The sequence below is a fragment of the Oryzias latipes genome, chromosome 11 (assembly GCF_053564925.1).
Source record: "Oryzias latipes strain Hd-rR chromosome 11, Olatipes_Hd-rR_3.1".
NCBI classification, from domain to species: domain Eukaryota; kingdom Metazoa; phylum Chordata; class Actinopteri; order Beloniformes; family Adrianichthyidae; genus Oryzias; species Oryzias latipes.
Genome location: NC_136247.1, coordinates 25,381,342 through 25,397,972, shown reverse-complemented (window position 1 = coordinate 25,397,972; position 16,631 = coordinate 25,381,342). Strand labels below are relative to the sequence as shown.

The 16,631-nt window shown below is 38.4% G+C and overlaps 2 protein-coding genes and 1 long non-coding RNA gene across 3 annotated transcripts; 1 reads left to right on the top strand and 2 right to left on the bottom strand.

Moving 5' to 3' along the window:
* Nucleotides 1-287: 287 nt before the first annotated feature.
* Nucleotides 288-2,689, bottom strand: psmb4 (proteasome 20S subunit beta 4). The gene is made up of 8 exons (XM_004073736.4): nt 2,524-2,689; nt 1,695-1,821; nt 1,542-1,621; nt 1,309-1,455; nt 1,100-1,181; nt 794-910; nt 529-617; nt 288-420 (listed from the first exon to the last, which is right to left on the bottom strand). Exons 1-8 carry the CDS (start codon nt 2,646-2,648, stop codon nt 408-410), a joined length of 780 nt encoding a protein of 259 aa, XP_004073784.2. The 5' UTR covers nt 2,649-2,689; the 3' UTR covers nt 288-407.
* Nucleotides 2,690-3,877: 1,188 nt separating this feature from the next.
* On the top strand, nt 3,878-13,102 carry LOC101170195 (bcl-2/adenovirus E1B 19 kDa-interacting protein 2-like protein). The gene is made up of 15 exons (XM_011480696.4): nt 3,878-4,143; nt 5,239-5,289; nt 7,280-7,404; nt 7,669-7,725; nt 7,809-7,901; nt 7,971-8,003; nt 8,079-8,138; nt 8,915-8,998; nt 9,286-9,441; nt 9,521-9,736; nt 9,810-9,912; nt 10,073-10,204; nt 10,689-10,775; nt 10,870-10,968; nt 12,508-13,102. Exons 2-15 carry the CDS (start codon nt 5,249-5,251, stop codon nt 12,530-12,532), a joined length of 1,311 nt encoding a protein of 436 aa, XP_011478998.1. The 5' UTR covers nt 3,878-4,143; nt 5,239-5,248; the 3' UTR covers nt 12,533-13,102.
* On the bottom strand, nt 5,870-9,043 carry LOC110015857 (uncharacterized). The gene is made up of 4 exons (XR_002291114.2): nt 8,905-9,043; nt 8,453-8,506; nt 7,097-7,359; nt 5,870-6,986 (listed from the first exon to the last, which is right to left on the bottom strand). It is a non-coding gene; the product is annotated as an uncharacterized LOC110015857 (long non-coding RNA).
* Nucleotides 13,103-16,631: the final 3,529 nt, after the last annotated feature.

The following is a 16,631-nucleotide window of genomic DNA, read 5'->3' as shown; positions in this document are numbered from 1 at the left end:
GAGTCAAGTTCACATATTATTGAATCCTAAAATCTTTTTTTCAATGCAGTTATATCAGCATGGACAAATATGGACAATACCTCCTAAAAACCCCACCCCTGCAATCTATCATTGTAAAAAAAAAGCTTGATAGTGGATTGAGAGAATAAGGAGGAAGCAGAGGATTGCATGAAGGCAGATGATTCACTATGGCGACCCCTAAAAGGAGCTATCAAATATAGTGAAATTAAAATAACTTTAAATGTTTTTGTCTATTTCTTTGTTTAAAATAAAACCAACCAAGCAGGTTTTTCAGTTTTAACATTTTTATTTTTCATTATACAAAGTGACCCAACAAAAAGAAACTAAACTCGATAAACTGCAGGTTGTTTATGGTTTTGATGAAAAAAATGAAACATGCTTGTAGTTCATTCGAATCCGCTGCAGAGACACAAAATGAAAAACAGAAATTAATCCAGGGAGGTCAAATTTACACTGTTTTACAAGAAAGTTTCAGACTTATACCCACAGAAAATGTCTGGAGCCTACCTGATCAGGTGAGCAATGTCCCAATTGGTTTCAGAAGACAAAGGGCCGATTATTTCCACTCCCTGTTCAGTTACAATGGCAATCTCATGCTGAAAGACAAAACACAATATCAATTTCAACCTAATAATCCACAATATTTATTTAAAAAGTCAGAGCGTTTTGCACTTTTGGTAAAAAAATTCTCACTTTGAGCTACTCCTTTAAATCCAGTTACATCTAAGTAAATGTCTGCGCCTCCCAACAGATCGACGACAGATGCACTTACCCTGTTGTAGGACCGAGCGTCTCTGTAGTACAGCACTTTAAGGCAGCGCTCTATCAGGTCTCGCGCCTCCTGCTTGGTGATGTCAGCCTTGTTTTCAACCACTTCTCTCATAAGAGGCTGCAACACAAATTTTCTTTTTTACTTAAGTCTAATCCTTCCGCAAAGTTAGTCAGTTGGACAAAGAAAAAACAAGATTGTTGTGTCGCTCATCATTTAATTAATGGAAACCTGACATTTTAAATTTGACAACAAAGTCAAAACAATAACAAATCCTCACTAACATCCAAATCTGACTTTGAAACATACCTGAGCAAGGTAAGCTCCAAAACCAGTAGCCACTGTTGGAGCTTCATAAGCCACGCCAAGCTTGTCCACATAGCCCAGGAAACTAAAGACATAAAATTTCCGTATTAAATGTATTGATTAGTGATTGTCGTTTATTAGACTAAAACTTAACCTACACTACTTTACTGACAATCTAGCTTAAAAAACCTTAACTCGTCTTTTTGACTCACCTTTCTCCATTGTAGAAACCCCCGAGGACAACCGTGTTCCACAGAGGATTCATCTTGCTGCGTCGGTTGTACATCACTCTGGTCAGCCAGGAGTGGATAGCTTTTGGACTGTAGCTGTGGCCATCACCAAGCAGTTCCTCATCAATCCTGGGATGTAAATTACGACCTTTAGAGACACGCATGATCCACATACAACAGACTGAACTGCTTTAGTGTGTCTATCAGCAGCTTACACCATCTGCTCGATGACCTGTTTGAGATACTGATAGTCTGCGTAGTCTCCTGATGCCCCCAATATGGTGTTATCATTCACCTGCAACACAAACTGTAATCAGCCATGTTTTTTTTTTTACTCATTTAGACATGTTTTCAACAGTAACGCTTACCTTCATGAGTCGAGAGATGTTTCTGAATCGAGCCAGAGAGCCATAGGAGCCTAACATGTCGGCGGCGATGATGACCCCGCCTGCAAACTTCACTCCAAGAACTGATGTCCCGGTTACCATCGGGTTGCTGCGGAGGGGAAGATGTACGATTAGCAACAACAAAAAAACTGCATCTAAATACAGAGAATCTATCATCTGCATGGATACCAAACTGAAAAACGAATGTAAAAAGAAGCTTCCTGTTTACAAACACAAGAAAGAAATTCAAATATACCAGTAATCCATAATCTGATTGAAAAGCAGACTGTAGTAAAATACACATTTATTGTAAAAGCAATATTTTAAATCAAATGTGTCTACATTGGAATATTAATAATTATTTTATCAAACAAAAACGCTAAAATAATTGCCGTCTCTAAATAAAAAAACATTTGTCTATATTTTTATGGAAAATATTCACAAAATGTGATGTAAACCGGTGAATAAATCTACAAATGAGGTATTTAAACCCCCCGATGCATTGAGGTCCAACAAACACACAAAAAAGTTGGCTATTACGATGACGGCTAACAATTAGCTAAATTCCTCGAGTTAAAATTAAATTTACTAAATTGTAGAGATTAAGCCGAGTTTAAATGTATGTTCAACAGCATATTGTATTATTTTACTTCGTATAATAAAGTTAAACTCGATTTAAACAGACAATAAGCACAGCAACATGATTTAGCAGCCATGATGATACAGCAACGAAGCTCAAATATCGAAACCCGGAAAGATGTTTTGATTTAAGTAACTGTAGCGGTTCTGGTAGTCACTGTGGCGAACTCACAGCGTGTGTCTGACCGGTCCGCATGATGTGCCCGGTCCGCTGCTGCTACTGCCGGGAAAAGAATAAAATTGTCCCGGTTTTGGTCCGTTCTCCCAGAAATTCATCTTCAAACCGTGAGACTCCATGTTGACTCTGCAGGAAATGACGTCAGATTTTTCGTTTCGTTGTAATAAGCGTTACGTGACGTCAAATTGAACTCTACTGCTCCCTGCTGTCCGGAAGATGAAAAAGCTGCACAAAATAAACTAACCATTTGATTGTTTTTTTATTTTACTTTTTCTTTTGTAAGTCGCGATTTTTTTTATAATTATTCCTTTGTTGTTTTGATTTCATTTTAAATTTATAAATTTTTTTAGAAAGCACAATGCAATTTTTTTTATCAAGACTGTAACAAAAATTATTTGAGATTAATCTTGCTTCAAACGCTTATAAAAACAGTTGAATTAAAAGGAAACAAATTCAGAAATAATAATAGTAATAACAACAACAATAGCAACAACAACCAATAGCATAATAATAATAAAAATTATAAAACATTTCATTTAACTAAAATATTATTACAACATAATTTAAATATATATATATATATATATATATATATATATATATATATATATATATATATATATATATATATATATATATATAGTTTTGACTATAAAAAGAGAATTTGTATGCTCTCAATAGACTTCTTTGTAAATTAAATTAGATTGACATGCTCTCATTTCCGCCGACCCCATTTAAAATGGTCTAACTCCTCCACTCAGTCAGCATTGCAGTACCGACTTTCTGATTTGACTGAAAAACGGATGAATTGAATAAGAAGATCATGACTGAGGTACAAGCTAAAAATGTAGAAAAAATGCAGTGAAAGACTGGATGACTCTCAGACCCTCAGCTGCAGCTCCACAGGTTACCACTATGACACACAGATGTACGGTCCCCTGTTTACCCTATTTAGACTGTAAATAGATTTTCCATCAATGCTTGAACAATGATATAACTGATTTAGCGTCCAATTGTGATTACATCTTCTGATTTAAATCACTTCACAAATGTTATTTCTTGTATTTTCATGTTTTTTGTGTGCCACTACTCCTAGTTTGCATTAAAAACACGCATTCTTTCACCAGAAATATGTGCAACTAAGTAGATTATCGATGTTTGACTTGAATGTGCTCTTAAAAGGTGCATGGCTGTTTTAAAAAAAACATCTCTCAGTAATTGAACCAGTGATTTCCTGCGGGGAGACACTCAGCAGGCAGCAACATGCGCTCTGCTCCTTCCAGCCTGGCACACCTGCCTGCACAGTCACGGTTGTCATGGCAACCAGGTGGGGCCCTGTTGCTGCAACGCACCACACCTCTGCGGTCCAGGTGGTTAAAGGTACAGAGGGGAAGAGCGAGAGACGGAAGGCAGCAAGACAGGCGGCGCGAGGGAGCGTGGGCACCAGAGTCCGCTCGTAAACTCATAAAAAGATGAGTCCAACTCCAACAGCTGAGTCATCAGGATCGCAGCAGGTTCCTCCAAGGTCTGGGCTGTTTGAGCTAAAAACAATCTAACCCGTCTCACCTGTCTGTCCTCACCTGACAGTCGACGGGCTGAGCGAGCAGAGCTGCTGTAAGTCTGTTTTTCCCTGTTATTGCTTGGTGTTACTCTTCTGTTTTCAAGATTTGTCAAATCAGAGCTGCACCAATAAAGATTGTGTGGACAGAGTCTGGTTTCCTGCTGTAGCTGCTGTGATCGGAGCCTTCAGTGCAATGATATCAACAGTATATCAACAGGTTTAGGCCTTTTTGTGCAGTTGAAAACTGTTGGGACTTCAGAAAAACTGAATTGTCTCTAAGTTAAGCCTAAAATTATGTTAATTCTTATTCTCTTTGCAATCCAGTTTCTACACAATGATAAATAAATTCCAGATTAAATTGACTTCCTGATTTGGCTCTGAACATTCCTGCTGTCAATCTTTGTCTGATTTGTACGCTTTTATGAAAAACCTCTTTAAATTTTGATAATTATTCATTAACTGTGTTGCTCAGCAAGTTCTTCTGGATCTGTGTCATTATGAAGGAAGTGCAGTCAACGATTTTGCACCTGAACAGCATCATTAGGCAGGAACACCTTGAAATAATGAGCATTCATGCAGCAACATGTGTGCCGACAACACGGTTAGGCAACAATTGTTGAACTGCGGCTCCAAATTTGTGAGGAAAAGGAGTCAGGAAAACGCCTTTCTGTGATTTTGACACGATATTTCCCAACGTCGGGATGACTTTTATACGCTCCTTTGAGATTGCGATGATCTTAAATCAGTGATAGGAAGTGTACCATTTCTTTTTTGAATGGTATCATAGATAATTATCAAACAATCTGACTTTTGTGTCAAGTTTTTCCTCTTCTGGACTTTAAGGAACTGAAAAAATATTACACACATTCACATTTTCCATTTTCCTTTGTTTGCAAAACACCATCAGGAAAAGCCACTATGGTGGTAAATAAAAAACAATTTTTTTTACATGTATAATCCTTCATGTGACATTAGTATTACCAGATCATAAATGTTTCAATTTTGGCTTCAATTTACTATAAAGATTCTAGGATTATGTAACTATTTGGTTGCTTTTTTCTTAACTTATTTTGTTGCTTATATCTACTTTGTTTGAAAAAAAAAAGTGTCAGATTAAAGGGACATTTTATGAAATTTACTTGTTTCAGCAAGAACAACATGGAGTCAATTGAAGTGGAACAAGAGGAGAAAAAATTCAGGTACGAGAACGATTTTCTTCAGGGGTTTGAGGATTTTTCAACTTGAAAAAGTAGACATATCATTTAAATTTCTAGTTTTGTTAATGATAAGTCAAATCATTTTTGGCTTGATCACCATTGGAGGGAACTATTGTTTTGAAATTGACCCTGCGAAGGAGCAACCGAACTGCAACTGTGTGACGGTGTGGCACCGTCAGATGACGTCACAAACTGGCAACCCTGTAACCCTGTAAACAATGAATGGATGTTGAAAATATTTTCTTTTGGTAGCCCATTTTTTTTCATTTATTCACTGAAAAACAACAACAAAAATCAGTGGAAATGTGTCTTCACTCCCAAGGTGAAGGAATATAGCAGTGTCATCTGCAAACAGTCAAACTTTCAGCTCCTCACTGCTTCATAATGAAAGGGAAATTAGAGAAAATACACATGCTTTACTTCAAATAAGTTAAATAAGTTTGTCATCGGACCACAACTGGTATATTATTTAAAGACCCACTGCGGTAAAAATCATGTTTTAGGTGTTTTTAACATGTTAAAGTAACACGAAGGATATTAATTAATAAAATTAAGCTCAAAATTGCATTTCTGAGTATTTCTTTATTCAAATTGTTGTGAATCAGGAGCAGACAAAAAAATGCATCTTATTCATGTTCCAGAAAATATGCAGGGGGGGCCACAAGCTCCCCACTCCATTCTGATGCATCTACTTGTAGATGAATAGGTCCTTGTCTGAGCTGGAATCTGGCTCCGGCCATTTTTGTCGCACTGCTAATGTTAAGTTGGGGGTGGGATGGGCTGTAAGCTAGCAGGAGAGTGTGTAAACAGTGAGCTCTCAGCATTGGGGAGAAGAAAGGGGAGCAGGGTTCTGATTCTGCCCACAACTCACGTTAGTTTCTAATGAACTCCAGCAGGTCTGCAGAAAATATATCTGAGAAAATGACACAAGTCTAATGATTTTGGCAAAAAACGCATAATTAAAATAAAAAAACGAACACTGGAAACACTTTGAAAATAATCAAAAGATTATTTGAGTGGGACTATTGAATTTACCTTTTTAAAAAAGCTTATGTTTATTTTCTTTTACCAATTTTCTTTACTTTTTATATAGTTTATTCGACTTTACGCAGGTATTTTACATTTCTGATTAATATTTAATTTTTTTCCTTTCATCTCTCCTCTTAATATACAGCCTTTTGGTACCACGATGGTGTTGTAAAGTGCTTTAAAAACAGATATCATACTTTACAGGAGTCAGTAGAGGGGTAATAACAACATCCTGATGAAGTTAAAACATTTGGTGTTTGATACCTGGGTCTGTTAAACCATTTTAAACGGAATGTTTGAAGCACAACTGAAGACTTTTTTTTCCTTTTCTGTTTGTTTTCAGGGTTTGAAGCTGACAAAACAAATACTGCAGTTAGTCAGAGCTGAATGGACATTAACAAGACATTCCAACTGAAATGGGACTTGCACTTCCTTTTCTGTTTTTATTTATTTATTTCAATCTAAAGTGGCTTTAACCTCACAATCATCAAGCTACTTATTAGTTTTGGGGTTGTCTAAGATCAAGACAATTCAATCCAGTTGGATATTCAGGATGAGGTTGTGTCGCAGGTCCACATCAGCGTAAAACTATCTCGAATTCACATCGTTGTCTCCACCCAAGCTGTGTTTGCCAAGTCAGCCATTCAAAGCTGCAACAAAGAAAAGAGTGAATTAAGAAGATCCACACCCTGAAACCTGCTTCTGTGTGCAAGCGTGTAAAATTGTGGCCTAAAGGCACATTTTTGAACTTTATCCTCACCTAATTCCAGCTACACAAGCTTCATATTTTCAGCCGGGGGTGTCATCTGCGTGTTTTCGGTTGTGGAATCGTTTGTCGTGAAGGGATCTTGGCAGTTCAATGAGGACGTTTTTCAGTTTCCTGTAAAGACTTAATTCCTCCAAGTTCTTGATTCTATTCAGTTGTGTTTGTTCCTGATCGCAGGTCAATGGTGGACGAACATTTGGAGGGAATCAACAGCGAGACGTCAGATAGAAGATCTGCTCCTGAAGGTTTGATGGATCCTGTGAGGACAAGCGTGACCGGTTCACCATACGATGATCCAACAGGTATGAAGATGTACATGTTTACACTTTAAGAATATCTCAGAAGAAATGATGGTTTTAACTTTTTTTTGTAATACTTAAATGAGGATTTAAATTAAAAGTAATTAAGGTTATCAAATGTATTTAGTTGTTTTAGGCGTAGAATTTCAGTCATGTGATTTTATAAACGTATTCTATTGTAATTAAAGTTATTTACATTTTTTTAGAGCATTTCTTTTCTTGTTAAACTGTGACTTTTTCCTCATATTTATGTTTTTTCTGCAAAAGATGAGGAAACAGGTGGAGGCAATTCTTCCACCTCAAAATCAAATGCTGAATCAGAAGGTAAGACGAAGAAATTAGTGTCACAGAATCCGATGATGAGCAGAATATCAGATCACTTGACAGAATATCATATTATTTGGCAGTCTTAGCTGAAAGCAGGACCGAGGATGAATGGAGGGAGGAAACATCTGATGAAGATGAAGACGTGGAGGGGAAAGAAGAAGAAGAAGATCAGAGTGAGAAAAGTCACTTGTACTGCATTCAGAGACATTTTTGGTCTTAACTTGCTCATGATTTGTTTGTAGGTGAAGGCCAGCAAGAGTGTGATTTGCTGCCAGGTGAGTCTACAACCGTCTTTTCTGTTTTTTTCTTCCTGCATTTTCTCCTTAACTCTTTTTCTTTTTCTTTGTTAGGACATGAAAATTCTGAAGAGTCAGAGGAGAAATTATCAGCACAGAGCAGAGAACGACCAGGTACTAAAACCCTAAAAAGCAAAAGGTGGAATGATTAAAAACTTCTAATTCCTGTTTATATTAGCATGCAGATGAAAATGGACAATAAGAACATGTTAATGTTTTATTTAAACTGTTAGATTAAAGGGCGGATTGGCCCATTGAGATAAAATGTCTTGTTTTTTAAGGGGTTCTCTATTCCAGATACGTTTGAACGCAGATGGCAAAGCAAAAAGAAGTCAAAAAGGAAAAGAAAAGTCATATTAACCAAAAAAAACAACAAATTGATTAAAAGTATCACTTAACAGAAAAACATACTGAATGATGAGATTTACCTTGGTTTATAACATTCATGCTTTCCTCAAAGAACTGATCACAGTACACATAATCTACAAAACAAAACATTACCATTTTAAACAGAAAACAAATTAGAAACAGTGGTAAGTATTTCTAGATGAGCTCAAAGAGTATTCCCAAATGTGTTCTAAGAAAATGTTAACTAAAAACAGTCTCTGAAATAGACCCCTTGTAAATTAAAACTGATAATAAATTAATGAGAAAAATAAATGTATTTTATTATGCTGTACACCTTGGTAAACAAAATTAGAATTGAATCACATGCAGATATATTTACCAATTAAAATACACTAAGGTGTTAAATCTATCAACTTTAACTATACAAATGGAGAAAAGTATGTAAATAATAAAAAAAAAATAACTATGCACAAATAAGAAGCAAAGTTTTATTCTGAAATTCAGTCATAAAACACTTTCACTTCCTCTTTACCTGTCTGCAGCTCCTCCCAGCAGTCTGGTTTTGTCGGGACCGAAATCAATGAAAAAGAAAGTTCTGGTGGCTCCGACTCTCAGTCTGTCTTTAGGTAAAACTATGACTTTTGATCCACTTTTTTAAAGGTTGATACGTATGATAATCATGTGATGTCTTTCGTTTGGGTGGTTTGGATCCATTGATCCACATTAGATAGTTTCTATCACTGAATATGTTTAGATCAGAGACTGCAGACGGTCCAGACACTGAGGTTTGACATGGTGGAACCTTTTTAGGAGATCCGTCCAGCAGAACGTAGAGCAAAGACACTGATCTGCTGTTAACCTGTCACTCACATGAGTATTTTTGTTGTTTGCATTTTTGTTTTTTTCTCTTCAGGCGGGTCTTTGGCTTCTGAAGATTTTGCCCCAGGCTTCCTTTCCCCCTCCCCTGAAGATGACGACGACCCAAGGCTGGACTTGGACTTGGACGCCATGGAGACGCCGTCTGACAGCGAGTCTTTGCACTTTCCCAATTACGACCTTGACCTGGAAGGTGAGAGGTCAGAGGGGGAAGCACACCTGCAGGAAGCACTTTTCCTCATCCTTGACCCGGTCGGATTGTTGTCCTTCAGATGACCTGCGTCGTCTGGGAGTGGCGTCGCACAAACCCTTTGGCTCCGCGTCTGGTTCTCTACCCGATCAGACCGGCCTGAGCGCTCTAGACAAGGAGGATGTGGTGGACAGCAAGGGCACTAGGTGGCGTTGTTTCTCCACAGGGGACCCTCCACAGGAGAGCCGGGTCAACATGACTGTCTTGGAGCCGTTTCTCAGAGTCCTGTCCCACGGAGGTACCGCCCCCAATCCGGTCTTAGAGTCCCTGCGTTTTTCCAGAGACTATCTTCAGCTGTTTTCCTCTCTCAGGTTACCATGGAGACGGCATGGATGACATTGTGGTGTTTTCCTCCTGTTATTTGCCGGAGAACCACCTGGAGAATTATCAGTACGTGATGGACAACCTGTTCAGGTAAAAAACAAACGCATTTGTCCCACCAACACCTCAACCGGGGATGGAGATCTCTAAGCATCAAACGTCCAGACAGCGCAGTTGATAAGCTGTGCCTGGGGTGTCCGGAGTGTAGGACTGGGGCCCTGAAACCTGAAAAGATTTTCCCTTCTCTCGTCAGGTTTGTCGTCGGGACTCTGGAGCTGATGGTCGCGGAAAACTACGTGATCGTGTACCTGTGCTCCGGAGGCCAGAAGGACAAACTGCCGGGAATCGGCTGGCTCAGAGATTGGTACACCACCATAGATCGAAGGTTGGAAACACACCAGAAAAACAGACACAGGAAACTCAACAGGCACAAAATTACCCCCAATACTGGACATATTTGTAATTTACCTCCATTTACACCAGCAGCTGCTCTTATTTTTTGTTTCTAAATCTGCACCAGATTTAGAGACCAAAAGACTAAAAAGGAGACTGTGGGTTTTTGAGGTGAAGAAATCACTGGGTTTTCACCAACTTGTCAATGTTCAGCTTTTTTCATTAAGAAATATATTTAATAACTCCAAATTATTTTAGTTCTTCCTGTTTGCGCTCATTTAAAATCACTTTTTAATTTGTACGTTTCATTCATTTTCTTTAGTTTAATAATCAAAAATACATTTAGTATGTTTACAACTCATAGCTCTTTGATTTTTTTTTATCGACAATTTCAAATGTGCATTTTATGATGAGTTAAGGTGTGAATGGATGGATGTGACCATTTCTCATCCATCCCTCCATCTTTCTGTCTGCAGGCTGAGGAAGAACCTGAAGGGTTTCTATGTGGTTCATCCAACCTGGTACATCAAAGCTCTGATTACCATCATCAAGCCCTTCATCAGGTCCGCCGTCTTCATTTGTCCTCTGTTTTTTCTGTGACCAAACCACAAACAGCAATGAAACAACACAACACACGTGTGTTTCGATCTTCCTCAGCTCCAAGTTCAGCAGGAAGCTGCAGTTTGTGGACAGTCTTCAGGAGCTTTCTCAGCTCATCCCCACTGAGCATGTGCAGATCCCAGAGAGCGTCAGACAGTGAGTGACGTGAATAAACCCCATTGACTGTATCAGAGAACTGGACTGAGTAAGAGGGACGTCACCCATAGAAAACTGTCAAATTCTGGCTCCAATCAAACAAAGTCAATTCAGTTTCTATGGCAACCACTCTAATCAATCAGTACTGAGCCTGTTGGGAGGCCACACCCCTATTAAAACTAGATGTAGGCATGATCAGGGAGAGCAATCCCCTCCCCAGCAAATGCTGTGACTGGCCCCCCTAAAGTGATGGCCCACAATAAAAAATAAAAATACACAAAAACATACATGAAATAAAAATACAATAAAACTTAAGGATAAGGATAAACAGATGAACAATTACACAATCAACCAGCTTGTGCCGGTTGAGGTTGGCGTCAGAAAGCGCATTAGAAGACATAATAAGACATATCGAATGGATCAAGCATTTTGGTGGGATTCAAGCTATTCATGTGAATATTTTCTGAGGGTAATCAATATGCACTTTATTTTGTCCCAGCGCAGACTGAAACATTGGTACCTTTTGATTTATAAATGCATTCTTGGGTTGGTACCGTCTTATCTCCAGCAGCTCATAGAACTGAAGAGCAGCAGCAGCTACAGCCTGCGGTCTCAGGACACGCTCCTGCTCTCTGTGCCCAGAGTGCGCACACAGATGGGAAAAAAAGGCTTTTAGATTTGCTGCGGCACAGTTTTGGAATGAACTCCAGAAAGAGTTTAAATTGAAAGATTTGATCTCACTGGGCTCTTTTAAAAAACTTTTAAATGGACGGACTATGACATTTATGCAAAAATGTACGGTAAAATGAAAAAACTCAGAAGGGGTGGGATTATATGAGTTCACTTCTCCCACTTCTTTATAAGCAAGAAATCAAACTCTATTTTAGTCAATACTCACTTTATTTAATTAATCTAATGTAACCTGAGTGTGTTTTATATGCATAACTGCAAAAACCTCTATTTGTGATTATAAGACACAATAATTTTCTTCTTATATTTCCATGAAGTTTTTCTTGTTGGTTTTCTTCTTTTTTGATCAATGTACTTCATTAAATGAGTTGATATCTGTGACTTTGTAATGTGTACAGTCAAAGCTTGCAATAAACCAATTAATCAAATCAAATTTTAGGAGCTTGGAGGGGGATGACACTCCTCTAATATTCTATCTGCTGGCTAAATCCGGGCGTGACCCCTAACCCTGAAAAGCGGGCAGTAAAACGTTTCAAACATTGGATGTAAGGGCCTACAGGCTCCACCTACTTTTACGGAGACATCTGATTGGCCAGTTTAAAAATTGAATACCTGACATTACAGAAATAAAATTATGAAAATATGAGGATTTGTTAAAAAAAAAAAAGAAGTATCAGAGTAAAACCAACAGAATGATTGAATAAATAGCTGTTGGGGTTTTGGCGTCTTGGAACCGGCGGGTACTTCCTGTTTGGAACGCAGTCCAGTCTAGTTCTCGTATATGGTCAATGATTAAACCATACCGCACATCAAAATATTGAGCAATCTTTTTTTTTTTTTAATCTGCAGGTACGACCAGAGCCTGTCCAGGTGATGCTGCAGAGTCCAAACGCTTCTCCATCTGTCATATTTATGCTCACAGCTGCCTGAGCGGAACATTCAGCGGAGGAGCTTCAGCCTCTGTGAAAATCAGTTTTTACCCACATCTGGGGAACAACAAGCCGCCATTACAAGAGAACTTGTAAACAGTGTTGATAATGACTTTAGTCCCACGACTCCAAATGTTTGTGTTGTTTTAAAATGGAAAAAAAAGATGTAAAGACAAAGATGTTAAAGAACAAACTGGTTTTGAGACGTCACCGTGCAAGAAATCCCACATTTTTTTCTTGTTATTTATAACTTAATGAATAAAAATGCGGAAAAAAACATTTTTTTTTGCATTATAGAGTAAAAAGGTTTACAGAAAATGTTTATGCAAGAATTCAGGGTGGAGTTTGAACGCATTTTTACCTTTAAAGTTCAGCGATTAAGACATAAGATGACTCTTCCTATTTTTGTGGTTTGAATGAACGGTCCAGACTTCCCAGCAGCCTCCAAGCCTTTCAGCAGGTCCATCCGGATCTGATTATTGGGTCCAATAAACCGGAATAATCACTAATAAAAACAGTTTTTCTGATGCATTTAGCCTTAACATGAAAACCTTTCTTTAGGAAGTGAAGACTGGATGATCGTCAAGGTTACAGTGATGCTACAGCTGCGTTTAGGCTAACCTAGAGGAGGTTACACAACCGTCAATGTGGCCTGCACGAACCCAGCTTCTGGTCAGGATATGGAGGTTGACAGGAAGGAAGTGAGGTAGCTGCAGAGGAAACGCCACAAACAGGAACACAGAGCAGACAGTGTTTGAGTCCCAGTCCAAGTTAAACAGCCTCTGCTGCCTTTTATTCATCAAAATGTGAAATCACACATGTGGGGGTCAGAACCGTTATTAATGGCAAGAGTTTGTGTGAAGTCCCAATTTGCGACCAAATTAACCATTCTTGTAATTGATGAATAAATAAATAAGTCCAAGTTTTAAACTTTTACGATTTTCTAAATCATAGAATCATAGGCAAATTCTAGTCCTTAAAACTGTCATTTTCTATCTAAACGTGCATTAATGGGCGTTTCTGGCTTCTGAAAACTATCCAGTTTAGGGGTGGCTACACAAGTTTTTAAGTCTGTTTTTGGGCTCTACGTACAGAACAAGCATCCACTGAACATGCGCTGTAAGTTAAACCAGTTGAACTTTAACCAATCAGGGACTTGGATTTAGTAGTGACGTATGGATGGCATCCTTTTAAATTCTAAGAAGTGCAAACTGTCTGAAAGTTGATCAGGGAAGAAAAAAATGAATATTTCCAGTTTGTGACCGGCCGTAATTACGTGACAGAGTTTTTTTCATTTAAAGGAATGGAGCTGTAAAAGAGAAGATTTGCACCGCTTCAACAATTCACACCAAGCCTCTTCCACTAGGTGGCGGACGCTAGCGCCGCCTAGTGACGGTCCAGTTTGAACACTACATGCTAAAGGCGTGTTGAAGAGGTTTCGTGCGTTCTTGAATGCTTGCTGTGAACCATTGACAGTAAATGAGAACTGGACAGAACAAAACCTCCCCCTTCCTGTCCCAAACAGGAAGTACTCGCTGGTCCAAAAAAGCCGAAATCGCACAGACTTTTATTGTGAAATGAACAGCTGTTACTCAGTCACTCTGTTTGTCAGAATAACCGCTTTTGTTCTAATACCTTTCGATAACATTTTCTTGCTAATCCTAATTTTTTTCATGATACTTTTGCTGTAGCCAAGCTTTTCAAGTCATACACTGACCAATCAGCTGCCTCAGTAAAAGTAGGTGGTGTCGAGAGTTCAAAGTGTTTGATTGACTGAAGGGGTGTGGCCTTCTAACACGCTCACTCCTCATTGGAGAGAGTAGTTGCCAAATAAATGGGGTGGCTGTGGTGCAGTGGCAGGGCGGTCGACCTCCGTTTTGAATATTGCAGGTTCGATCCCGCCTTGCCTGCCCACGTGTTGAAGTGTCCTTAGGCAAAACACTGAACCCCACCTTGCCTCTGGTGTTAGGTTGGCGCCAGCGTTCGGCAGCAGAGCCGCCATCAGCGTGTGAATGGGTGAATGGGACTGTGACTGTTCGAGGAAGGTAGACAAGCGCTATACAAGTACACACTCATGCACACCCCGTGGGTGGAGCGTGAGCACGCGGTCAGGAAGGGGCCAATACTCGCACCGTAGGGTCACAGTACAACAGCATCACCCGTGTGCAACTTCCATTAGCCTTAAACTTACACTTACTACATGCACAACCGTGGACCTGCGCTCCCCCTTGCAGCGTCTCCTCTCTACAACCTTCCACAGACCTGGACAACCCAAAAACCCACAAACATGTGACCAAGTCCTTCGCCCGAGGATTATACAACCAAACTGCAAATGAAAGTAAAAAATAAAACTAATAGTCAAAGTTTAAACAGTGCCCCCTTTTAAGGGGATTTCCAACTTTCCCTCCCATCAAAACCAAAAACACACAAACGCCTCATGAATTAGCCATGAAAACATAGATATAATAACACTAGAATGCACAGACAATGAGGTTTAGATAGCCTTTAAAGGTCAGAGGACTGAATTGTGTAATTTGGCAAACCTCCAAGGTCCAAGTTGAAGCAGTACTGCTGTTGTGTGTTTGCTGCACATTTGTGTGTGTATTAAAAATAAGTCGAGCAAACAGCTGAAGGTGATCTCCTTGTGAAGTCCTCCAAGGACCACAAAAATCCAGCTTCAACATAACTGGGGTTTAAAAAAAAAACAGAAAAAGAAAAACAACACACACACACACCCCACAGCAAGATTAGCTAAATCTGACTTAATGATTGTAGATGCACACAAGCCTCAGCTTTTGGAGCGACACATCTAAATGTTTGATTTGAAGAGATTAGGCTTTGAAGCTCCAGTTCTCAGAATACCCCCCCACCCCCCACCCCGTCTCAAAGCCGGCATGCCCTTTTTTGGGTCAAATGGGGAATGAGTCACTCTCTAATAAAAGTTTTGAACAGCGAAGGTCTTTTACATGGAAGCTGCTGGAACATTGTGAACCCATGACATCACGCGTGTTTTGGTGCCTGTGTGTGTGTTTCCACACGCTCGGTTTCAAACACAGTTGACCACATCTTTAATGTTTCCACTCGCCTTGCTTCCTCCTCCTCCTCCTCTTTAGTGCTGGAGCCTGGTTTCCGTGGAAACCTGCCGTTTAACCATCATTATCGCAGCTCTGTGGTCTCCGCACAGCTGCGTGAAATAAAACACAATCCTGACGTGTGACACAGGCTTTTTCTGTGAAAGAGCCTGACTTCCTGTCATGAACAAGCAAGTTTTTTTTTTTTACTTGAGTCGCTCAACAATTTGAAAATAAAAAAAAGATACACATACACATCAGTTGAAACGTGACAAGAAACTACAAAGGTTTATTAAATTGAATCTATTTATAAACTTAAAAAAGTAACACAGCTCTATATTTAAAATATATAATTTTGAAATATATCAAAATTACATTTTTGTTAGATAAAAATTTGCCTCCGTTGAATTAATTTTAGATAAATATTTATATATCTTGAAAAACTACAATTTAGTTTTCTTAAGAATTTTTTTATTTTTGAAGAACATTTGAGAAAAACAGTCCTTTTTACCCAAATAAAAGATTTTTTCATCAACTAATATTTATATTCATTAGTTTAATTTCAAAAGTTAATGTCAAAATTTAAAGATTTTCAAAACAATTTAGCTTAGCTTTTTCCGCTTTTGTAATCAAAACACTAAAAAGAAGGATTTCCACCGTTTAATGTTTTTTAAGGTAATTATTATAAAGTTAAGTTTTTTTTCCTCGTAAACTAAAAAAAGGAGCTCTATGGCCTAAACAAATAAATTAAAAACTTTATAGCTTCTTTTTGCCTTTAAAGTGATCAAAATAATTTTTAGAAAATCAGTTTTTATTTTCTTATCAAGGGGGATTCATTAAGAGGAAAAAAACTTTTTGAAAACAAAATTTTTAAAGGTATTTATTATGTATTTACTTTAGTTACTTTCTCTTTAAACTTATAAAAAAAACATATAACCCTTTAAAGTGATCAGATTGCTTAAAAAAATAGATT

Excerpts from the sequence above, each read along its gene's own strand:
- psmb4 (XM_004073736.4), bottom strand. The coding sequence starts at position 2,648 with ATGGAGTCTCACGGTTTGAAGATGAATTTCTGGGAGAACGGACCAAAA. Across the intron at positions 1,622-1,694 it reads ACATCTCTCGACTCATGAAG|GTGAATGATAACACCATATT; the intron begins GTAAGCGTTACT and ends TTTGTGTTGCAG. Across the intron at positions 618-793 it reads ACGCTCGGTCCTACAACAGG|CATGAGATTGCCATTGTAAC; the intron begins GTAAGTGCATCT and ends TTTGTCTTTCAG.
- LOC101170195 (XM_011480696.4), top strand. The coding sequence starts at position 5,249 with ATGGAGTCAATTGAAGTGGAACAAGAGGAGAAAAAATTCAG. Across the intron at positions 8,004-8,078 it reads AGAGTGTGATTTGCTGCCAG|GACATGAAAATTCTGAAGAG; the intron begins GTGAGTCTACAA and ends TTTCTTTGTTAG. Across the intron at positions 9,737-9,809 it reads CAGAGTCCTGTCCCACGGAG|GTTACCATGGAGACGGCATG; the intron begins GTACCGCCCCCA and ends TTCCTCTCTCAG.